The sequence below is a fragment of the Chanodichthys erythropterus genome, chromosome 15 (assembly GCF_024489055.1).
Source record: "Chanodichthys erythropterus isolate Z2021 chromosome 15, ASM2448905v1, whole genome shotgun sequence".
Lineage (NCBI taxonomy): Eukaryota > Metazoa > Chordata > Actinopteri > Cypriniformes > Xenocyprididae > Chanodichthys > Chanodichthys erythropterus.
In genome coordinates this window covers 3,967,599-3,992,067 of record NC_090235.1, presented here as the reverse complement: position 1 = coordinate 3,992,067, position 24,469 = coordinate 3,967,599, and the positions used below count along the sequence as shown (strand labels likewise).

General features: G+C 37.2%; 2 protein-coding genes across 8 annotated transcripts in view; one reads left to right on the top strand and one right to left on the bottom strand.

The window, feature by feature from the left end:
• Nucleotides 1-3,151, bottom strand: part of olah (oleoyl-ACP hydrolase) — a 7,494-nt gene extending 4,343 nt beyond the window's left edge. Inside the window, exons 1-2 of one of the 5 annotated variants that reach the window (XM_067361761.1) lie at nucleotides 2,932-3,151; nucleotides 633-766 (exon numbers count right to left, since the gene is read on the bottom strand). In XM_067361761.1, the coding sequence (XP_067217862.1) occupies nucleotides 633-762 (130 nt within the window). In that variant the 5' untranslated portion in view covers nucleotides 763-766; nucleotides 2,932-3,151. Of the gene's footprint in view, nucleotides 1-632; nucleotides 767-1,071; nucleotides 1,322-2,931 lie in introns of those variants that run through there. The other 4 variants (XM_067361757.1, XM_067361759.1, XM_067361758.1 and 1 more) reach the window with 4 other exon arrangements.
• ago3b (argonaute RISC catalytic component 3b) lies at nucleotides 2,126-24,469 on the top strand. Of its 3 annotated transcripts, none has more exons than XM_067361756.1 (19): nucleotides 2,126-2,644; nucleotides 7,478-7,649; nucleotides 7,805-7,925; nucleotides 8,561-8,769; nucleotides 8,993-9,129; nucleotides 9,447-9,581; nucleotides 11,157-11,244; nucleotides 11,463-11,610; nucleotides 12,264-12,383; nucleotides 12,533-12,655; nucleotides 14,612-14,745; nucleotides 14,831-15,015; nucleotides 16,204-16,363; nucleotides 16,471-16,561; nucleotides 17,404-17,598; nucleotides 18,530-18,664; nucleotides 18,751-18,852; nucleotides 18,996-19,195; nucleotides 19,666-24,469. In XM_067361756.1, exons 1-19 carry the CDS (start codon nucleotides 2,626-2,628, stop codon nucleotides 19,772-19,774), a joined length of 2,583 nt encoding a protein of 860 aa, XP_067217857.1. In that variant the 5' UTR covers nucleotides 2,126-2,625; the 3' UTR covers nucleotides 19,775-24,469. The 3 variants fall into 3 exon arrangements, 2 of the variants coding, with proteins under 2 accessions (XP_067217857.1, XP_067217856.1); XM_067361755.1 differs by having other exon boundaries at nucleotides 12,533-12,676; XR_010891795.1 differs by lacking the exons at nucleotides 18,751-18,852; nucleotides 18,996-19,195; nucleotides 19,666-24,469 and adding an exon at nucleotides 17,912-17,999 and having other exon boundaries at nucleotides 12,533-12,676; nucleotides 18,530-18,657.

The following is a 24,469-nucleotide window of genomic DNA, read 5'->3' as shown; positions in this document are numbered from 1 at the left end:
AATCAACTTTTTGATAATATTCTAATTATATGACCAGCACCTGTATATCCTGTCAATCAAAAGGGGGTGGAAAGACGTGTCATTCTGCAAGCAACTCATACTTTGTGTGAAGAAAATGTCTTGTGTTGAATTTAGGGCTGTCAAAGTTAATGCGACAATAACGCATTAACAGTTAATGCACATTAACAGTGACGTTAAAGGGTTAGTTCACCCAAAAATGAAAATTAGCCCATGATGATGATTTACTCATGATTTACTCATCCTCAAGCCCTCCGAGGTGTATATGACTATCTTCTTTCAGATGAACACAATCAGAGATATATTTAAAAGTATCCTGACTCTTCCAAGCTTTATAATGGTAGTGAATGGGGGGCGTGATTTAAAAAGCACAACAAATGCATCCATCCATCATAAAAATAATCCATACAGCTCCAGAGGGGTTAATAGGGCCTTCGGCCACGAACGTTGTTGTTTTTGTAAAAAAAATATATCCATATTTAAAACTTTATAAATTAAAATAACTACCTTCTGGCAAGCGCTTATCATTGCATTTAACTCAGGAAACGTATCCAATGTTCTCTGCTATCGAGAAATTTTGTATTGGTGCATCTCTAATATATATCCACCTTTACCTTCAATAGAGCTGTTGAGAGCTTTGGCCCAGCGAGCATAGTGGATAGAGCCTCCACCTGCCCAGGGAAAACAGATGAGCCGGACAGAAGCATCTGGGCACTTGCTGAAACAGGTTATGATTTTATCCATCCCTCTGAAACATTATGACATGCAATAAGAATAATTAATCCTAGGCAAAACTGTCAATAAATAAAATACCTACAAATATATAGAGTCTATCTGATCAGTGCCTACGGACTGATGGCAAATATGGAAGATTCAAAAAACATGATAAAAGTTACTGACCAATTACTGACCCTGCATTACACTTGTTTACTTATGATAGTGAGCTACACAACGTTCACATAAATTTGAGTTATTGATCTCAAAACCAGCTGCATTTTTTTTTAGCTTAATCAGTCACATTCATGAAAGAATCAAATTTTAATAATATCTCACATAAAAATGGTTTGATTTTTTGTAGTTCATAAACATTCTGCCGTGCATTCACTACTTTATGCTGCTGATTATTTACATACTGCAATATGTAAGCCATAGATTTGTGATGTAATCTTTCATGTTTAAATTAATTTATTTTATAGATCACAAAACAAAACAATTAATTAAACCACCAGATAGCTACTGTGCTCACGTCCTACATCCCAGTACGATCTTCTTCTCTGGTAATGACATACATGCTTAAACACACTGCTGCCATCTGTAGACCACAGTTTGTAGCAAACTTACTTACCCCCCCCCCCCCCCCCCCCCACCCCCCAACATGTACTGCAGTTGTTTTTTTTTTACAAAAATATAAGATTACCACAATTATGAACACTAAATGGGATAAACAGAAATAGACAAAAAGAGCAAGGAGGAAACTGTACAATAAATGGGATAAAAAAAGGAACAGCCTATAACATAACACAAACACAAGACAGCACTAAAAAATAATATTTGATATAGAGGAACATACAACTTGTGCCTTTTAAATACTTGAAATACTTTAAAACGTTTTAAATACTTTAAAATGGACATAAAATCAATAATACATTTTTTTTTTTTAACTTTCTTTACTTTCTTCACAATAAAAACATTTTATAGAGAGTCGAATTTGTTCATTTATGTTCTTAAACCAATTAACAATAAAAGGCGGATCAAATAAATGACATTATGCTAGGAAGTGACGGTGTTTCCTGCGTTTGGTATTTCCTGTGGGTCTCCCTGATTCGGAGTTGCCATGTCCGCACATTTTAAGCATTTTAATGTAACCTTATGCTTGTTGCTTCACAAAGTAGCTTGAATCGCTTATAGGAATGGACGATTAGGTTTTGGCGGCTTATTTCCATAACACAGTTATACAAGACACAAATAAACTTATTTAGGCTGATTTTGGAGATGCAAAAACGCTTATTTGAGTTAGTTCTATTTGACCAGCTTGGTTGTTTTCGCACCGATCTGGCAACACACCCTGTCTGTACAGAGATGGTAAACCCAAACCAAACCGGTAACACACCGACAGAGTCGATGAGACGTCAACGGCCGCGGGCAAACTCGGTCTAAAGCGAGTGGAATAAAAGACACAATTTCCACCCAGCGAAGGATATTAAAGCCGTAAGCCTCATATATGTGTGTATGTTTTTAAATTATAAGAGATTGTCACTTTAAAAGACACTGCGAATGGTTCGAGGCTCCTGACAAACTCTGTTTTCGCGACGGCTGTTAAAATATTTTCTTCGAAGTCTTTTGGCTTGTCAGCTGGTAGCAATTACGGATCAACGACAAACGGTTGGAGACAAGGTGGGGAGTTCGTGCCTTTTGGTTGACTGACTCGCTACTGGTTGGTTGGACCTCCGACCAGAGCAGAGCCTCCGAGCGGCCCGCTTCAACACCGGCGGTAGGAGCCGGAGTGTAGGTCGGTTTACGGAGGATATTCAGCGGCTTTAAAAAAAACACCCTTCAGCCGGTATTTGATCCCCGGAGCCGGCTAAAATCCGGACAGAGACCTCATGAATGGAAATCGGAACTACAGGTACGTCGCTCTCGATGTTTTCAGACCGATTTAGGATTATTTTCTATTCCGTACTATGACGTATCGACTCGGTGTAACTTTGTTTCGTCCACCGTCAGCACAAAACACATTCATTGCTTAGCAAAAGTCCTTGGTCAATTACTAATTATTGCTTTCCGAGATATGAATGAGCATTTGGATTGAGACATTTACCGCTCATGTACGTTTGGGCGTAGCAACCCAATTTTTTAGGGTTTTGGGGTTTTTTGGCGATCAAACGCCGTGTGTGGAAGATCCTCCTGACTCACTTGCTCTGCTGACGTCACACCACTGTGGCACAGCTGTCACGCACAGGTGCTGTGTGCGTCAGGTGCGGCAGTCCTCGAGAGTGTGTAGCTGGGTAGGGGCGAGTTTCTGATTGTCCGTTGCCATGACGACCGTCACTGAATCACCGCTTTATCAATCGGAACGATTAAAGGCACAAAATGTAAGAATTTTGGATTAAAATATCGAAAACCACTATAGATTTTGTTGACTTGTTTACTTGCTTTATCCAAAAAGTTTCCAAAAATGTTTAAATCCAGAGAAATAAGCAATTTTTAACCAGGACACGGAGCGTGTCAGTGTGTCGCCTATCAATGACATCATACCCGCGTTACCCTCCGGTTTTATTTTTTATAGAAACCATGGAAACACCAACTAGCTTTAATATATTATGTTTTATTAGACAGGTGAGCTGTTTGGATGGATACATTCATTGACAGAAAACTAATCATGTTATATAGCTCAACACAGCAAGTGTTGAATCCCGTTTTCTTGATTTACAGCAAGTACCATGTTTTACCATGCCTAATATCGATCTAGCTTACTGCAGTGCGCAACAAGTGTCTCATAGTAGCCGCCAAACGAATGCAGAGTAGCAATATAACAACTTTAAACACTCAAATGTATCTAATACGATAAAACAGCGCTGCTTTGATAAAAGTTCTGCTTCTGTCAAGCCATGTCGCGCTCGTCTCTCATTAGCAATCGCTCCAGCGGCCTCATTTCTGCTTGCATATACTACATTAACGTTAATAATCTCATGAATGCGATTTTTGCCGAGTCCCATCCTGATTCTTTTCCACCGGCTGTAGACGTGAAGACAACACCTCCCATGATTCTGCGAAATCAAGGCGTCATCAAGCTACGCCTTTGTTTTGAATAAGCGACAAAACTTTACAATGTCAGTGCATTCCAAAAAGGATATATCGCCCTATATTATTTATAATATATATATAACATAATATTTTATTATACTACAGCAATATTTATAAGAGTTAGATTTGGTATATTATTATGGTCAAAATGATATTGTACCTCAACAAAAATACTTTACAGCTCCCTTTATCAGACAATTTAAATGTTTCAAATACATAGACACAATATACAATATATTTTAAAGTAAAAGACCAGCAGTAGCTTATAATGTTACTACAGTAAATGAATGCATATTAATACAAAGAGTAAACCAGGGGGGAAAAGATGAAGGCGCCTCCTTGATTGTCTCGTTAAGATGATGATGAAGTGCGTTCCACAAAAAAGAGGTTTTTTGACCCCTACACCTTTCAATCCCTTCGAAGCTCATTCCGGAGGGTAAACCTTTTGAAGGGATTAGGGCATAGGGATGAGCCCTTCCAAATGGAATGTAGGGTGTATGTATCTGGGGCGACTGGGGGGGCTTTATTACCCCCTAGAAGGAAGTCTGTTTTAATTTACACACAAGTAACAGGTGGTAAATAAATAGACAAGCAACGGTATTTCTTGAGAAAATATTGAATCCATAATTTATCTATTTATATGGGGATTTCAAAAATTATTATTTTTTTTTTTTAAAAAGTCTTTCATATCATTAACTTTTTGCTAACTGTGCTGGGAGGGACAAATAACAATTTGGCTTGTGCAAGATGAAAAAAGTCAAGTGTCATTGTCAAGTCATTGTAAAATTTCCACACTTTGTATAACGGTTTTTTAAATTGCTTAACTAAATCTAAAGGTATTGTACACCATCATGCACTGCAAATTGACTGAAAATTTTGAAAACATGAATTGCTTGTTGTCCATTAGCTAGCAATTAGGAACATGCTGATGTTCTAACAATGGCCAAATATGACTATTTATACTTATTTAGACATTTGAGAAAAATTGACCTTGCTGATAAATCAGGCTGTTATTAATAGAAGCTTATTTGTGGTCTAGTGCAAAACTGTCTGACTAAACAGTAACAGACATTAAATTCTTTTGCTTGACTAGCTCTGAATAATTAAATGACTCGAAAGGAGATGTGTCTCATTCTCTGAATGAGTGAAACCCTTGTAAGTGTGCCAGTCACCTATTTGCCAGTTAAGTGAGCGTTACACTCCAAGGAACACAATAGGCTTTCAAAGCGTGTATGTTACCACATCACTGTCAAACCTGCAGTTCCTCTTAAGTCTGTGATGTCAAGAAAACTCCTATATTTAGCACACTCTCTCAGGGATTTCAACTAAAGTGAGAAAAAGATTAATGTGAGCATGAATGTGTACAATCAAGTCTTTCATGGTCAGATTTGTGCACAAACGTTGTTGTAAATGTGCATGTGACCTATGAGATCAATTGTACCTGTGCCTATGTATAGAAACAGCTGTTTTTCCTTTAATTGGTTGTTGGTGTAGTCATGGTTGCCATGGTGAAAAGAAGCCACATGAGTGCCACTGGCATAGCAACGGCACACTGGGAAGTGTAAGAAGCAGTTGCAGTCGAATTCCCCTTCCACACCTCTCAGTAACAGTTTTGATCTGTAAACCCCCTCTAAAGCATCTGTGCAACAGCAGTAACAGTCTCGACTACTGTTAAATGATGTGACAACGCAACGTGCCACTTAGGGTTGTCTAAAAAAAGTATCAACATTTTTGCAGTACCTATAGTACAGAGCTCTCTTTAGGGCGCTTAACCCCGGGTTATCGTCATTCTAAACACCGCTTTTAACCCCGGGGGTTAGCACTGCTTTTTACCCGGGGCTATGAAACCCTGCTCTGGAGCAGGGTTAGCACCACTTTTGCAGTATTAACCCCACGTTGCGGTGCCGAACTTGTACAGTGTGAAACGACGCGGTGTTAGTATATTACAGCTAGACGCTATCAACAGACAACCGATCACATATTTGCCTGCTTTGGACAGTCACGGAAACACTGCACATTGTAGGCTATATAAACAGTAAATTCAGCATTTGAAAGGAAAAAGGAGTCAGTGTGAAACGTGAAGCAAGATAACCTAGGATTCCGTTTACCCGGTGTCTTCAACTATTTCAAGTATGAAAAGACTTTTTGAGCGTCGACAGTTTCTATTTACAGCATGCTTTTAAAAGCGTTGCGCATTGCAGCCAATCACAATCATATCTGTTGAGCGCATGATTGCAATTGGCCTATCAGAGGTTAGTCAGTAAATTAGTCAGAATCCTCTAAAAGGATTAGTTCACTTTCTTCAGTCGAAAAGAAATTAAGGTTTTTGAGGAAAACATTCCAGGATTTTTCTCCATATAGTGGACTTCACTGGGGACCAACAGGTTGAAGGTCCAAATTGCAGTTTCAAAGGGCGCTACACAATCTTAAAAGAAAGATAATAAACATCAAACCCTAGGTTATGGGGACAGAAATGTCCCCACAAAAATGGCAATATCCAAAATCCTTTGAATTTTTGGTCCCCAATGAGGAAAACAGCTTATAAATCACGCTAAGCAATTGTTTTTTTGAATATGTAAAAATTTAGAAAGTTTTCTATGATGAGTAGGGTTAGGGGATAGAATATGCAGTTTGATAAACAGTATAAATCATTGTCTATGGAATGTCGCCATAAAACATGAAAACCCAACGTGTGTGTGTGAAGTCAAGTCACACACTAATGGCAATTATTTCTCTCATCAAGAACGCAAATTCTGATTCTGCCAAATCAGTGTTCATTTGGTCATGTGTGGATTAAAAAAATCGTGATTACAGAAGTCTTAAAATGGTCTTTCCAGTCAACTTAAAACTTTCAGTATTGTAAAATTACCTAAGGTTAAACTTGAGGTCAGGTTTAATTCAATTAAAATGTGTTTATTTAAGTCTTAAGTTGTTACATGGGAAAATTACTTTTTGTGAATTGTTTTTTTTTTTCTCCATTTTAAATCACCTTTATTGTAGAAAAACAAATGCAACAAGTAGAAACTGCAGCAGAGTTTTTTTTACTTGAAAAATCTGTATTTTATTTGGCTACACTGAGTATACCTATATGAAATGTATATCATGTAATATCAAATACAGAAATATCAAAAATATGAATGTCAAAAAAAGTATGCTTTTCAATATTCATGATGATCTGATCACAATCGTTCTTTGTGAATTATTTGTTTTGCAGGTATATAATTGTATGTGTAGAAGGTGTGGGTTATCTGTAATGTGTGTGGTGTGATGATGCTGAGTGTTGTGGTGTTTCCAGTGAGTAGGCATTTAGAGGAAATATCTGATCAGACGAATAACACCCCCTCTTTTTGAATGTCAAGAAACGAAAGGGTCATTTCTGCGTTTACTATTAATTGGATATCAATTCATTTCCATGAATTGTTAATAATGAAAAATGAGAAATAACACTGTATATCTGTGCAAAGTTTTTTGTGGCTTGCATTTCTAGATTATGATCATAACCATATCGGTTGCATGCTTTTACACGTCATTTCTTGTGGGGGCTTGTTTAGGTTTTCTCTTTTAGTTCAGTGGTGATAACTGATGTTGAAAGTCTAACTAATGTATTAAGTTTTGAGAACATATTAATGGAAATCCCCTGTGATTTTCATGACAGGAGCCGTTGGGGCTGCGCCCCTGTTCTCCGTACCTCGGAGGCCAGGCTATGGCACCATGGGGAAGGCCATCAAGCTGCTGGCCAACTGCTTCCAGGTGGACATCCCCAAGATGGACGTCTACCTGTACGAGGTGGACATCAAGCCGGAAAAGTGTCCACGGCGTGTTAACAGGTGCCAAAGACTGAGAATATATGAAAATTGATATTGTTGGCAAAATTATTTCTTTTACAACTAATAGACTCATGAATTAATATAGTCAATTTTGTAGTTAAATTGAATACTGGTTTGATTAAACACATGATGACTCTGTCTGTTATGTCTTCTAGGGAGGTGGTGGATTCCATGGTGCAGCACTTCAAGGTGACAATCTTTGGGGACAGAAGACCAGTCTATGATGGCAAGAAAAGCCTCTACACCGCCCAGCCGTTACCAGTGGCCTCAGGGGGGGTAAGACACATAAATGGGCACCAGGGTTGGGAAGTACCTTACAGTAACATGATTAAATGTGTTTATTATCAAATTCCTTTTATGACACCTAATGTAGTTCTTCACAAATATTTGCAGTAAATGTTTGCAATAGGCTTACACAATTATTAATACTTAAAGGACTTCAAAGGGCTCTACACGATCCCAGACAAGGAATAAGGGTCTTATCTACCGAAACAATGTAATTTTCTAAAAAAAAAAAAAAAAAAAAATTATAATTTTTAACCTCAAATGCTCATCTACTCACTAGCCACGCATTACGTAATCGCATTGAAAAGGTCACGCGTAGGCGAAAGTACCACGGTAGGGCAAAAAACTCCATCTCATTTTCACCTCCAACTTTAAAATAGTCCGACATCGTTGTTTTACCTTTTTTATATATAAAATATATATATAGGCAGTTTGACTTAGTCTTTGCACATTTGCTTTGTAAACAGTTGCTCGGTTCTTTCTGTCTACATTCCTAACATATATAAAAATTACAACTTAAGGAACATTTTGTACTTTTGAAAGTTTTTCATGACTATGCCTTAATCATTTTATCCTGTATGACTGAATAAAAAACACATTTATGTAAATTTGTGCAATATCTGTAGGTGGACCTGGATGTGACATTGCCAGGTGAAGGAGGGAAGGACAGGCTGTTCAAGGTCACCATTAAATTCGTGTCACTGGTCAGCTGGCACATGCTGCATGAGGTCCTCACAGGGCGGAGCACGTCTGATCCACTGGAGCTGGATAAGCCAATCAGCACCAATCCCGTACACGCTGTAGATGTTGTTCTGCGCCATCTGCCCTCTATGAGGTAAGAGTTCCCCATGAGTACTCTTACTTGATCATAAAGGGCATTAAATACAGTTACAAACAAAGTCTTCAGCGATGCAGTGCATACCTAGTCAAATAAGACTAGTGTTTTGTTGAAGAATAGTGTGTACCATAAACTGTAAGCGGTTAGATAAGGATCATTTAGGAGTGCACATGTTTGTTCTGCAGGGTACATCGGTGTTATTTGTCTTCTCTCCTTTCAGGTACACCCCAGTGGGACGCTCCTTTTTCTCTTCCCCCGAGGGCTATGATCACCCGCTGGGTGGGGGGAGGGAGGTGTGGTTTGGCTTCCACCAATCGGTGCGACCAGCTATGTGGAAGATGATGTTGAACATTGATGGTAAAGTCAGAGATGATTATAAAAACACAGTTTCACCTGAATCATCCAGTTACATGATCTGGATGTGGTTATTACAGATAAAAAATATCAAATAATGACCATCTCTCAGTCTCAACAATGTTAAGTGCGCTATTTCTGTGCCATTAACGTCACCAAAGTTAAAAAAAAAAGTTTTTACCTATCTTTCATTGGTCAGACAAACAGAAAGTCCCACTTTCAATAGCATTACAGTGTTTACTGTACATTTTAAGGGCATTCAACCTGCAAATGACTAATTGTTGGTGTAACGTTGACCGAGATTTATTTTTTCCCCATAGTGTCTGCCACGGCATTCTACAAAGCTCAACCTGTGATTCAGTTCATGTGTGAGGTTCTGGATATCCACAACATCGATGAGCAACCTCGTCCTCTTACTGATTCCCACAGAGTCAAATTCACCAAAGAGATCAAAGGTTTGTGTGAATGGGCAACGTGGTGGCGAGTTACAGAATTGACTGTGTTGTAACTTTTTCATGTTGATGGATTTCCACTGTTAGAGCCATTGTCAGAATTCCATTATGAATTATAGCTGCTCTGACAGCAATGCCAAGGGTTTTACCATGGATTTTGGGTCATATGTTTGATTCCCAGGGAATTTATGATTTGTGTATAGCTTGAAGGCAATATACCCCACCATTCAAAAGTTTAGGGTCATTACGTTTTTTAATAAATACTTAATAGTTTTATTCAGCAATGATGCATTACATTGATCGAAATTGACATTTTTGACTTTTATAGTTACACAAAATCTATTTCAAATAAATGTTGTTCTTTTGAACTTTCTATTCATCAATGAGCTGTGTTTCCATCCACCTATTTATATGCACATTTTGGGATATCGCATAAAAACGCTGAATGGATATGTATAAATTTAAAAAATGTGCATAAAAAAAACTTCAAATGCGCTCAAATGAGTAGGATAATTTTTTATGCGATACGAAAACATGCGCATAAACTACGATGGAAACACTTATGTAACAAATTCCTTGATGCGCATCAACGTGACTTTGCGATGGCACGGCATAACTGGACCAACCAGCAGACTGATCTCCTTGCACAGCATCTGAAATGCTGTTTAGTCATTCTGTAATGCTTGTCTGTAAGTCTGTCATTAAAATGGTTCAGTATAATTCCCTCCCAGAAGCGCGCCTAACATGATTGCATTCACAAACACCAGCATTTGATGCATGATAACATGACCATGTTTATGAGGCGCAAGTAATTTATTATATACAAAAAGTATTATATGCAATGGCTTCTACTGCAGCAACTTGCATATTTCTTAGTGATATTTAGCATCACTAATATTTTGATCTCTTCGACTCACTGGATGGAAACAGTGCTTTTATTTGCAAATGTTTTATGCAATATTCTAAATTTGTGCACAAGTTAAATTCACAACTTTGGATGGAAACATAGCTATGATTCCACAAAAATATTAAGCAATTGTTTTCAACATTGATGATAAGAAATGTCTCAAGCAGCAAATCAGCATATTCGAATGATTTCCGAAGGATCGTGTGACACTGAAGACTGGAGTAATGATGTTGAAAATTCAGCTTTGCCATTACAGGAATAAATTTCATTTTATAATATATATTCAAACAGAAAACTTTTATTATAGATTGTAACGACTGTTTTACTGTTTTTTTTTATTTTTTACATTAAATAAATGCTGATTGCAAAAACATAAAGTAATGTGATATATCAGTAGTCGGTTTCCATTCACATATTTTAATGCACATTTTGGGATAAGAAACAAATGCTGGATAGAAACACAAAGATGTGTAAGTAACAATTTTGTTCTTTTGGATACATGCTGTTTGAAAAGTGCCTCTGATTTCCCCATAAATAATATTTTGGAACTTGATAGGTAATGTTCACTGTAGTAGAAAACACTCTTAGACCTATATTAGTCTTGTGCTGAGATGTAAACTGACCAGTTGTGTCTGTATAGTGGTGTAAATTTGATCTTCTCCTCTCATCAGGTCTAAAGGTGGAGGTCACCCACTGTGGCACCATGCGGAGGAAGTACAGGGTGTGTAATGTTACTCGCAGGCCAGCCAGCCACCAGACGTAAGTGTATATACTGCTTTTTGCATCTTTCTTATGAGAATGTGAGGTTTGATTGTGACTCACTGGTCAATAAGTATGTACTGTGTCACTAAATGAAATATTTTACTGTCCTGTTTATGTTAAGATGCAAGCAAACACTTAATTATCTCAGAATCTTTCAATTTTGTTTAAAGCTGGTCTTGCCAGTGCCACATTAATTTTTTTTTTTACTTTGTCAGGTTTCCTCTACAGCTGGAAAGTGGACAGACCGTAGAGAGAACAGTTGCACAATACTTCAGGGAAAAGTACAACTTACAGCTCAAGTACCCCCATCTGCCCTGCCTGCAAGTGGGGCAGGAGCAAAAACACACGTACCTGCCTTTGGAGGTAAGAGATCTGATAATTTACCATACATTAGCAGGAAGCTGGCTACCATTTCCCTCCACACATGCAGATGCCACCATCTCTTCCCTGATTTGTGGATTGTTGAACAGCATAATTTCTAGACATTTAATGGATTAGTCCACTTTCAAATAAAATTTTCCTGATAATTTACTCACCCCTGTGTCATCCAAGATGTTCATGTCTTTCTTTCTTCAATTGAAAATAAATTAAGGTTTTTGATGAAAACATTCCAGGATTATTCTCCTTATAGTGGACTTCAATGGCTTCCAAATAGTCAAAATGGTAGTTTCAGTGCAGCTTCAAAGGGCTTTAAACGATACCAGACGAGGAATAAGGGTCTTATCTAGCGAAACCATCAGTAAACGATGTAAATGTATATGCTTTATATAAACAAATGATCGCCTTCCAAATGCTTCCGCCAAAACCGCACTTTTGTATTCTTCAAAAAGCGGAAAAAATGGAACTGGCGCTGCGTTCATTCCGTAAGTAGAATAGTGAAGGTGTAGGACATACAGCGTAAGCTTTTTGAAGAATACGAAAGTGCGGTTTTGGCAGAAGCACTTGGAAGGTGACATACATTAAGATTTTAGATGTCTTGATCCTTTTTAATGATGCCCATCCTCTTCACCACTCAGGTGTGCAACATTGTGGCAGGACAGCGCTGCATTAAGAAATTAACTGACAACCAAACCTCCACCATGATCAAAGCCACGGCCCGCTCAGCACCGGACAGACAAGAGGAGATCAGCAGACTGGTGAGTTCAGCACTACATAATAAAGATACTCAGCAAAATCTCTGCTAGTCTTTGAAATACGATCCTCAGTGGCGGAAAAAAACAACACTGTCACAATGCTTTTCCATAAGTCCCAACTCTCATGTATAAATCTCTTGCTGAAACCATAGGTGCGCAGTGCCAACTACAACTCGGACCCCTTCGTGCAGGAGTTCCAGTTTCGTGTGCGGGACGAGATGGCGGAGGTGACGGGTCGTGTCCTGCCCGCCCCCATGCTGCAGTACGGCGGCAGGGTGAGCTCTGAACACTTTCTGGTACCCGTTCCCTTTCACTCATGCGCCGTTTGTTTGTTTGTTTGTTTGTGTTTGAGTAGAAGGCTAGAAATTGGGCATGGTTTGTGTCTAGATTTAACATTTAATATTATAGTTAGTATGTATGCTAATTTGTAAGGAGAGTTGATGCCCGTACACACCAAGAATGATAACTATATTAGCATCCACACCAGCTGACAATATCGTTCTAAGTGCGCACTTCAGTTACATTGTCTGCCGCTTTAAATGCTCAAGCTCTTTAAAGCTGGATACATTCTGATTGGCTGTTTATGTTTTTATCGTTCATCAGCTGGAAAAATTGTTCTGAGAATGATTCCAACTATATTGTTTCTCTGTGTCATTATCATTGTATATTTAGAACGATTTTTAGAACTATATCTTTATAGTTATTGTCCTTGGTGTGAACGGGCCTTTAGTTGCTGTGTCTGTTGCTTTAAATGGAATGAGGATTGTTGCTCATGTTCAATTGCTTGCTTGTTCTGTTTTTAAATCATTTTCTTTTGCATTTGGAAAATAAAATTTCTTTTCTCGTTTTTATTGTGTGTTATATGTGATTCAGTGTAGATATTGTGAATATGTGTAGCCATTTAATATTAATAAAGCATTTAAAGGGTTAGTTCACCCAAAAATGAAAATTGTCATTAATTACTCACCCTCATGTCGTTCCACACCGGTAAGACCTTTGTTCATCTTTGGAACACAAATTAAGATATTTTTTGATAAAATCCGATGGCTCAGTGAGGCCAGCATTGAAAGCAAGTTAATTTACACTTTCAGACACCCAGAAAGGTACTAAAGTTATATTTAAAACAGTTCATGTGACTACAGTGGTTCAACCTTAATGTTATGAAGTGACAAGAATATTTTCTGTGCACCAAAAAAAACGAAATAACGACTTTATTCAGCAATATCTAGTGATGGGCGATTTCAAAACACTGCTTCGTGAAGCTTCAAAGCTTTATGAATCTTTTGTTTTGAATCAGTGATTCGAAGCGCGTATCAAACTGGGTGTTTGAAAGTCTAAATTAAGCTTTCAATAGAGGCCTCACTGAGCCATCGGATTTTATCAAAAATATCTTAATTTGTGTTCCAAAGATGAACGAAGGTCTTACAGGTGTGGAACAACATGAGGACATGAGGGTGAGTAATTAATGACAGAATTTTCATTTTTGAGCTGTATGATGTTTGTATGATTAAATACAACTGTTGAATTTCTTTGCAACTTTTATTTTTTATTTTTTTTGCTGTCAAGTAAGACTTAGAATATAGTTGTATAGACATTTTATGGTGTTATTTTAACATTTTTTGAGCTTGATAGCCCTTTTAAAATGTCCTTTATGTTCCACAGAAGGAAATTCAAACGAGTTTGGAAAATTAAGAGTTTGAGTAAATGATCATTACATTTTTGAGCTTGAACTATCTAACTTGTATGGTACTAAAAAGATATTTTTCAAATGTTTAATATTTTTCAATCTACACCAACAATTAGCATTTGCTTTAAAGGGATAGTTCACTCAAAAATGAAACTTAGCATCATTTACTCGCCCTTAAGTTGTTCCAAACCTGTATGAGTTTCTTTCTTCTGTTGAACACAAAAGAAGATATTTTGAAGAATATGGAAAGCTAAACAGTTGATGTGCCCCATTGACTTCCATAGTAGGGGAAAAAATAATACAAAATTAAAAAAGAAAGAAATTAAAAGTAAATCAATGGGGCTTTGCTCTCCATATTCTTCTAAATATCATCTTTGAGTTCAACGGAAGAAAGAATCTCACAGGTTTGGAACAACTTGAGAGTGAGTAAATGATGACAGAATTTTTTTTAAAGTATGGCGAAACATTAACATCCTGTAGCATCTGAGTTGGTACACTATTTGATCTCCGTAAATTAAGAACATCCTTTGTATGCATGTTACAGAATCGTACAGTAGCCACCCCGAGCCATGGAGTGTGGGACATGAGAGGCAAGCAGTTTCATACTGGCGTGGAGATCAAGATGTGGGCCATTGCTTGCTTTGCCACTCAGAGACAATGCAGAGAGGAAGTTCTCAAGTAAAGCTTTCTCCATCTTTCGGTCATTAACAAAGCACTGTTTATTAATGGAATTAAAACAGAATCTCTCTTTGTCTTTTTGCAGGGGCTTTACAGACCAGCTGCGGAAGATCTCTAAGGATGCTGGGATGCCCATACAGGGCCAGCCATGTTTCTGCAAATACGCTCAGGGAGCAGATAATGTGGAGCCCATGTTCCGTCACCTGAAAAACACCTATGCTGGCCTACAACTCATCATCGTCATACTGCCCGGGAAAACTCCTGTCTACGGTAACTACATATGGACAGATGCAAGCATGTTTTAATAGGCTTTTTATTTGGTCATCAACTTCCTAGAAACCTTGTGATTAGCGGTAGATTAAAGTTAAATTAGTGGCATGAATCTTCCTTGAATTATGACTTGTACTTTTTACTGTGAATCAATATCTATATCAAAACTCTGATTCAACGGTGCATTTGCATCATTACTTAGGGATTTGTTTTCATGCATGTGCTAGTAAAAAAAAAATATATTTACAGCTAATGTTTAATATTTCTGATTACAACAAAAGAAGATTTTGTGGTTGGTAAGATTTTTTTTTTATGTTTTGGTCTCATTTGGTCTCATGCTAATTTATTTGATCAAAAATAAAGTAAAAACTATATATTGTGAAATATTGTTACATTTTTTTAATTAAACAAAAAATATAGAGAGATTTTTTTCTCTTGTATTTAATGAATAGATTTTTTTAGGCTTATTTTATGAATAAAAAGTTCAAAAGAACAGCATTTATTTTAATTGGAAATCTTATTTAACATTTATAAAAGTTTTTTTAATAACAATTTTTATCAGTTTAATGCATTTTTGCTGAATGAACATATCGATTTCTTTAAAAAGAAATCGTACTGACCTCAAACTTTTGAATGGTAATGTATATGTAGTTATATATTGCAATAAATTATTATAGATTCAGTATTCTACAGGATAATGCACATAAAATGGGTTGTTTGTATAACTGGCACCCAGATGTGTGCAATAGTTCAACATATTGTACAGTCTGTACCAGTGTCAGATCAAATCAAATTATTTGCACAACATCTTACACAAGCATATTTTTTTGCTGCAGTCTCCACAGCATGGCAGTATGGATAACAAGTATAGGGTATATATACACAATAGACACATTAACAATATACAGAATTACAATACAAACAGTATATACATATTAAGAGCCTCATATACAAGTAGTAAACAATATACAATGTGATCTCCAACACAAAAAAACATGAAAATTATAGATAAAAACAAACAAAAACTACCAAACTGAGTAGGAGCTTGTAACCCGTCAGTCATACTCCGTGCCGTCTTGGTGTCCTTCACAGCCTCGGGTTTTGTTTTTGTCAAACTAAATGAATTAAATTTGATAAATTCTTTGAGCTATTGGCAGTTGCACTGAAGTCTCTGTTCTCGTTCTCCAGCGGAAGTGAAACGCGTTGGAGATACTCTTCTGGGAATGGCCACTCAGTGTGTTCAGGTGAAGAATGTGGTGAAGACCTCCCCTCAGACCCTCTCCAACCTGTGTCTGAAGATCAACGTCAAACTGGGCGGCATCAACAACATACTGGTACCCCATCAGCGGTAAGAGAAATTGAAAGTAAATGAAAACTTGGTTCCCTGGTTAAGACACAGTGCCCTTAATGTACTAAACACCTTGTTTGTGTGTATTTATATTGTTTGTTTTTTAGCCCATCTGTTTTCCAGCAGCCCGTCATTTTTCTGGGAGCTGATGTCACTCACCCGCCCGCAGGAGACGGCAAGAAACCCTCCATTGCTGCTGTGAGAAAGACAGACCTCATATACACACCATTCATATCAGATACTTTACAATTTAATCATATCGCACATATGTGGAAAAACTCATTTGCAACATCTCAAATTGTATAATAATAATAAGGGACCTGAACATATGTGGATATTTTAAAGTTGGCGTGAAATGGAAGTTGTGATTACACAAAAAAATGAAACAAAAATTAGTTTAATACCGTTTTCCATTGAAACAGCAATATACCATAAAAACAATGCATTCTGGGCAATATTTGTCATTTTCAGAAAAAGGGCATAATACGCAGAATGCATTGTAATATACAGAAGTAATATACTGTAAAAACAATGAATTCTTGGTAATATTTGTTGTTTTCGAGAAAGTTTTCATTCTCAAGCGATTAATAATGCATTTTTTATGGTATATTACTGTTTCAATGGAAAACTTATTTTATTGTGTAAATTTGTTTAATTTATTTACAATTGTTTTTTAGAGTGTAAGTCTTTTCTTCCCTATTGTGAAATATATCTGAGAGAAACCACTTCTGTGTAGGATGGGTCTTGATTTTGTCCATTGGGAATTGATTGGATCGTTGTGATCCCATGAGAGTGACAGGTTGTCCCGCTCTCACGCCAGTAAACACATTAGAGAAGAGATGTCATTGCAAAAGAGAAGGAAGCTATATTGATTAAAGATTACGCATACACATAAATTAAAAATAATGATGTGCACAAATAAATTATTTATAATAATCGCTGCAATATTCCATTCCAAAAAAATTTTTGATTTCATGGTGATTTTAAAGAAATGCTGCTGTTTTTCTCTCTCTCCTCACTTTGAATTTGTTGCTGAACAGGTGGTAGGTAGCATGGACGCTCACCCCAGCAGATACTGTGCTACAGTCCGTGTCCAGAGGCCCAGACAGGAAGTGATTCAGGACCTGGCGTCCATGGTGCGAGAGCTGCTCATCCAGTTCTACAAGTCCACCCACTACAAACCCACCAGAATCATCTTCTACAGGGATGGTGTGTCTGAGGGACAGTTCAGACAGGTGAGGCTCTCTAGCGCCCCCTCTCTTCCCTTAGCATGCATCGCATGTTACACTAATGCTCTAATGGTGCTAAAAACCATGTAGTATTCTTGAACTGCACAGGGTGCACATTAAAAAAATTCTGAAATTTGAATCTCCTGATTTAATGCCATTAAAAAGTCTTAAAGACTTTTTTCTGCTAGACATTATATTTTAAGACATGGTCTTGAATCTGTTTGAAAATATATGCTTTTAGGCTGTGTAGCACTAAGTCTTTGGTAGTAGCCTAGCCAGTTCGCAACTTGACTGTGTTATGTACATCTTTTTTACGTAGTACGTCACAGTGCTCGCTTGACCAGAGATGAGTCGGGGAGGATGAGTCCCTTGGGAGAAGAGAGTGGGCAAATTCGAGCAAACAAAATGCGAGTGCAAATTTAACTCTCAGTAGCTTTATGATGACTGGTTTCGGAGATGGTTGGCAAAAACTAACGACAGCCATAAAGTCAAGCCATTTATGCCCCTAGACATTTAAATTAGGTACTATGGGTACAAAGCCAAATTTTTAGAATGCATTTTTAGAATACTTTTAAGAATACATTTAAATAGCCTACTTTTAATTAGTAGGTTATTTAAATGTTTCAAACAGCCATTCAGTCATTCGATTTGATTAGTCACATAACATCCAGCTATGTATTGTTTGATTTGAACTTTTACTAAGCACTGTTACATGTTTTAAGATGTTACATTTGTTCACTATTTTTATATTGTTAGTATGGAGTACTGAGTTGACTACTGTTTACATATTACATATAATACAATGTATTTTGAGAATGGGTAAGTTTGTTCTTTATGCTTGTATGTTATTCATTTTCATTTCTTCAGGTCTTAAAAAGGTTGTAAAAGTTTTAAATTTGATCTTTAAATATGTTATATCTTATGCCTTTCCTTCTAGGTTCTTTACTATGAGTTGCTGGCCATACGTGAAGCTTGTATCAGCCTTGAGAAGGAATATCAACCAGGAATCACCTACATCGTCGTACAGAAACGTCACCACACTCGTCTCTTCTGTGCTGACCGCACTGAGAGGGTGAATATGAGAGAGTTCGCTTGAAGACATTGTAACTTTTTCTCACTTTTGTCACTTATGCACTCACTTTTCATTTATTTATAAAGGTGGGCCGCAGTGGTAACATTCCAGCAGGTACCACAGTGGACACTGATATCACCCATCCTTATGAGTTTGACTTTTATCTGTGCAGTCATGCTGGAATACAGGTACGAACACACACAGCCATGAGCACAACTGTAATAGTGCATTATTGCCTGTTATATTGATTGATTGAGTGATTAATTGCATTCACAATTACATAAATTGCAAGTCATCTCATCAAAATGATTATTTAACTCCATTTACTCAGGGTACAAGCCGACCTTCACACTACCACGTGCTATGGGACGACAACTGCTTTACAGCCGATGAGTTCCAGCTTTTGACCTACCAGCTGTGCCACACATACGTGCGCTGTACCCGCTCTGTGTCCATCCCTGCGCCAGCCTACTATGCCCACCTGGTGGCCTTCAGAGCCCGCTACCATTTAGTGGATAAAGAGCATGACAGGTGAGGGATTTACTGGCCTGGTAGATTATGTCTAGGTACATAGCAGAAATTCTGTCTGATTTAAATGAAAGGCTTTTAGATGTCACTCACTTTGATTTGAATAGGCTTTGCATATTCTTGGTTGCCATAGGTGCTCCTTTGTTAAAGGTGAGCCAAAATAACCATCATTTCAATGATTCAAAGTGATGGTTTGAATTCAGGAAGTTGAATTATTCAAGCTAACTTGTAAAGTTTATACATTCACAAGTTTTTTGTGTTGCAATACCATATAAAAGTCTTTTTTGTTTGAAATAGAAATCATTATAAATGTCTTACTGTTGATCAATTTAATTAATCTTTGATGAATTAAAGTATTAATTTTTTTAGAAACAAAAAAATCAAACTTTGGAATGGTAGCGTACATACATACTGTATAAATCTTTTTATGTAAGATTTCATAGCATAAATGCTCATTGCTTTCTCTTTCACAGCGCTGAAGGCAGCCATGTGTCGGGCCAAAGTAATGGCCGAGATCCTCAGGCCCTGGCCAAAGCTGTGCAGATCCATCACGACACTCTGAGGACCATGTACTTTGCCTAGCCCCGCCTCCACAGACCCATCAATCGCCGGTCATCATGCACTTAGCGGAGGATGGCTTCTCCCAATCACAGGCTGCTAAAGAGAACCAAATGTAACAGAACTTACAGGAGGAACTAGCACTGTTATGCAATAGAAAAACAGCCAATCTTTCCAATCTTCTTTGCTTACTGATTGTTTTTAATATGTAGATTGCAGCTATACCATTATTTATTAGATTTGTAGATCTGTTTATCTATTAATTTTGCCTGCTTAGGTCACAAAACAAAGCTTAAAGGTTTGCTAGATCAGCGAATGAGGCAGTGTTATTTGTTTAGGACAGGAGTGATTAGCCCTGCTCATGCCGATTTCTTCTCCTTCAGAGTTTAGTTTCACAACTAATCAAACACACATAGCTGGACATCAGTGTCTTCAGGTCCAGCTGAAAATGACAGGAAGGCGTGTTCGAACAGTGTTGAAACTAATCTTTGGAACACCTTTGGTTTAGGGTTAGTATTCTATTAGGTTTGAAGAAGTCAGATTTTGGAGGAATGCCACTAGAGGGCAGTGCAAGTTTTTGCTAATAGTTTACCAGGACATCTTGCTTTAAGTCCTCCACTGTTCCTCTGTACATTTGTTGCGCTAATCTGTGACCAGATATTTTATGATTAACTGTTACTAGTAAATCATGTTTTTCCCAAAAAAAATCTAATCTAGCATCTGCAAAAAAGACAACTGAAATGTCATTCCATTTTGTTCCAACCGGCCGGAGATCCATATTTGTCCCTTTACATCTCATTTACTACCTGTCCATGTCTTATTCTGCTTTTTGAACATTGGAGGCACCACTTTTCTTCCAATTCCACGGTCTTTCAAATGATTCTTTTTACCTCTGTGATACATTAACTTTCTGGTCCATGCACTCCCTGGAAAACTTTGCGCCTACCATTGAACTATTGGTTCCTTGCGGTTCCTGACGGCTTTCTTCGCGACTCGCTCATTAAGCAGAGGTGACAGATTAGCTAAAGGCTGCAGAATCACCAAAAGAGGAACTTTGAACTTTGAAACTCGAGGGTTGGTAAAAAAGTTTCCACGTAGTCAACCATATGTTTATGTATGTGCGTTGAATGCTTTGTGCCTCGTTCGGTTTGTGCGCTTGCAACGCAAGTGTTCGAATCAGTCAGAGCGTGACCGTAACACGCTCATTGGATGTGTGTGCACATATAATTCCACCCAAGGCAACACAGAGGCCTGTTATCCATTAATATTGACTTTACAGCTGGTAGACATTTCATTCTCATTTATGTTCTTTGAGCTTATTTATAATGTTGCTTTTAACTTGCATTGTCAATAGTGCATCTGTAAATTATCTATTTAACTTATCAGTTCCTTAATTTCACATTTTAGCCCTGTGAACTATGACACAAACTGTCCCATAAGCCTTTTAGTGCAATAAGCCAATTATTGACGGCTGTCGTAGACTTTCATTATACAATGCAAGCAGTACCTTAGGAGTGAATGCTTTCGTTTTAAAAATGTTTTGCTGTATGTGGCATTGTGTAAGAGAACTTGAACGCCATGGATACGGCGGGTTTTATTGAATTGTCATTTTATGGCTGGAATGCTGGGTTGAGTTTACAGAGGAGATGGATAACTCTTATGGATACGTTGTATGGAAAAGGCTCAGTTTGCTATTATGATCCTGGATGAAGCTTTGATGTAAAAAGTCAAATGAGATAAAGTGCCTGTTTTATAGGAAATATCCCTAAAATGCAATTCTATTGGGATACATTTTAAATAAATATATATTTGAAATAAATGGCATGTACATATGGTTGGACAGATATTTAGCTATTGAAGCTGTTGTTATTAAGGTCATTTTGTTAAGGGCAATTTGAATAGTTGAGCTAATGTAGAACTGACTAAAAGTCCTGGATCATTTTCTTTTGAACTTTCTTTCAAAATGTCTTTTGAAATTTCGAATTGCCTTTTGGACTTTCAGACATTCTTTTGAATGTTTAAACTTTCAAAAGCTCTTGTTGAATTTTCAAACATTCTTTTGAACTTTCAAAAGCTCTTTGAACTTTCTTTTTCACTCTTACAAACTTTTAGACGTTTTCGTTTGACGTTTTTGTTTGAACTTAAAAACTTTCTTTTCAAATGTTTGTTTTGAATTTTCAAACATTTGTTTAAACTTTACTCCTTTCTTCAAACCCCTGCTTTTTCATTGCCCTTGTGTATTCAACTTGCATTCCACACAGACCAAACCAATGTGCCTCTGAAAACAGGGGTGGTAGGGAGTATTGAGTAAAGGCATTTGGATTGTAGTGGGGTAGGTGAAGGGTTATATTTGTTACTCTGTGGCCTCTGGCACACTTTCACATCACCCTTAATGTGAATGGCACTGTGGTCTTTTTGCCCTATAGCCACCAATACATGTCGACCAGTGTAGCTGCTAATTTACATAACAAACTACATCTGCTTTTATATGTAGAAAGAGAGCAAGAGAGAAATGACTGACAAATATATTGCTGCACTTAAAATGCTGTACAGTCTCAGATTTGGCGAAACGCCCGAGGTGCTAAGAGGTGTGGTGCTGTAATTCGGGGGATGTTAACCATGCTAATTTCTATCTGCTCCACATTTCCTATGAATACTTGTCATGGAGTGTTTCACCAGATGAAAAAAATGTTGAACTTTACAGCCTTGTTTGGGTTTTTTCAGAGTGCGATGATGTTCGGTTAGCTCGCTAATAATTTTTTTTTTTTTTTTTTTACAAAAATACTCCATTTTGGCAAATTACCAGACCCACGTACTTGTTCTTATATTTAAATAAAATGTCTGTTTTAGCGAGTTAACTGGAATTTAGTTGTTAAAAAAAACAAAACAAAAAAACGCGCTAATGTCAAATAGCTTCGGTGCTCTTTTTCTTTTGTTTCAATGTGCTGAGAACTGTTACTTCTCTGCCGCTACCAGCATTTGAACTTACTTGAATAAAGGGGAGTGATCAGTAGAACCTTCACCCATATGCATGGCTTTAGGTGGCAGCTTATACAGCCTTCTGAAATTGCCACGGAATAAATTGTTTAAAAAAAAAAAAAAAAGTAGTTGGGGCATTGCATAGGGGTGGTGCTATTCTAGTTAGTGGGTGTGGCTTAACTGACACCTCCCACTACAACTGTGACACGACACTCTCCACCCCTTGGCTTAAAGCTGGACTGCGGATACCTTAAAGCATTTTTAATTCAGAGAAGTGTATTTGTATATTTTTAAATAACGGAACTGCATAATGCACATCAATTATTTTTGCTAACAAAGTCTATGAAAGATTAAGCAAAAGATGATAATAGTGATGTTAATCATGATAGTGACTAATATAAATTGGGCTAATATGCAATAGACTAGTAGTTTCTTCTTGTATTGTTTTTCGAAAGTCCTTTGTGAGTGTCTCTTCATCGTCCTATGGTATTTATGACAGAAATGATGTTGTTCACAAAGGGATGAACCTTCAGTCCTCTTTTTAATTCTAACGCTTTTATTGACTTAAACATGAAGGTACCGCCTCAAATATTTCAGTTTAGTTGATTAAAAACAGCGCAATTGACACACAAGCACATTAATGGCTGTAAGTTTACTAGTCCTCTTGAACTCGTGTCTGAATAGATGAGTGATCAACTGTTTTCTTCAAGCCTAGAGTATTTGCTGCTTGACTTTATTTTCCTGACTTTGTTGAGGTGAAGATTCATCCTTTCGGCAGATGAGGTAGTGGAATGTGCCTTTTCTGATGGTGCTGTTTTCAGACAGATAAAATCCCTTTTTAAGGGCCCAACAAGCCTATATTGAAGTTATATTGATATGATATACTGTATAATATGTGTTTAAGAGTGTTAACTGTATGTGTGGGTGTGATTGTGCCTCTTTATTCGCCAAGAACACGTTAAATCACAGAGCTTGCCACGGTCTCTGGACCAAAATTTCTACAAAGGGTTATAGATACTTTTTGTAAAGATTTGGCACTGCAAAACTAATAGATCAAGCACTGACCAGGCTGGCTAAACTGTATGAAGCCTGGAAACTCATCCCAAGTGATGTTTTCTCTTCATTTTTCATTTTCAAACCATTTTTAACAAACTGTGTCAAATCTGTGTACTCTATATGTGACGAAATGGCAATAACGTAATTGGTAATGTCACTAATATTTGGTTTGAATTCCAGTTTTAACTTAATGAATCCAACTGTTACATTTTACTAACATGTTTAATCAGGTTGATTTGGTGATTTATAAAATGATGATATCTATATCTGTGATTAAATTCAGCACATTATTGAAGACGAGCAGGAGTATCAGCGTCCAGATTATCATACTATGCAAGCTTCTTCTCATCTTGAAGGAGCTTCATAGGATTCTTCACAGTCAGCACTGTTTTCATTGTGATGCAAAACACATTCAGCGCTCTGATGTAATGGTTTCGTTATGGTGTGATGAAATTATATTAATGATTGATAACAGAATTGTCCAGTTTAAAATATATATATTTGTCCCTTTTTATTTTATCTCAACTCTTCTAATTGTGGTCTTTCATTAGGTCTTTTTATTTGGTTGTTCTATTTAATTGTCAATATTTTAATTAAAATGTATGTATGCAAACTTTGATGGATATGTCTTTTGAACTGTTTGTCTTTGACAAAAATGATACATATGAATAAATATTGAATGTA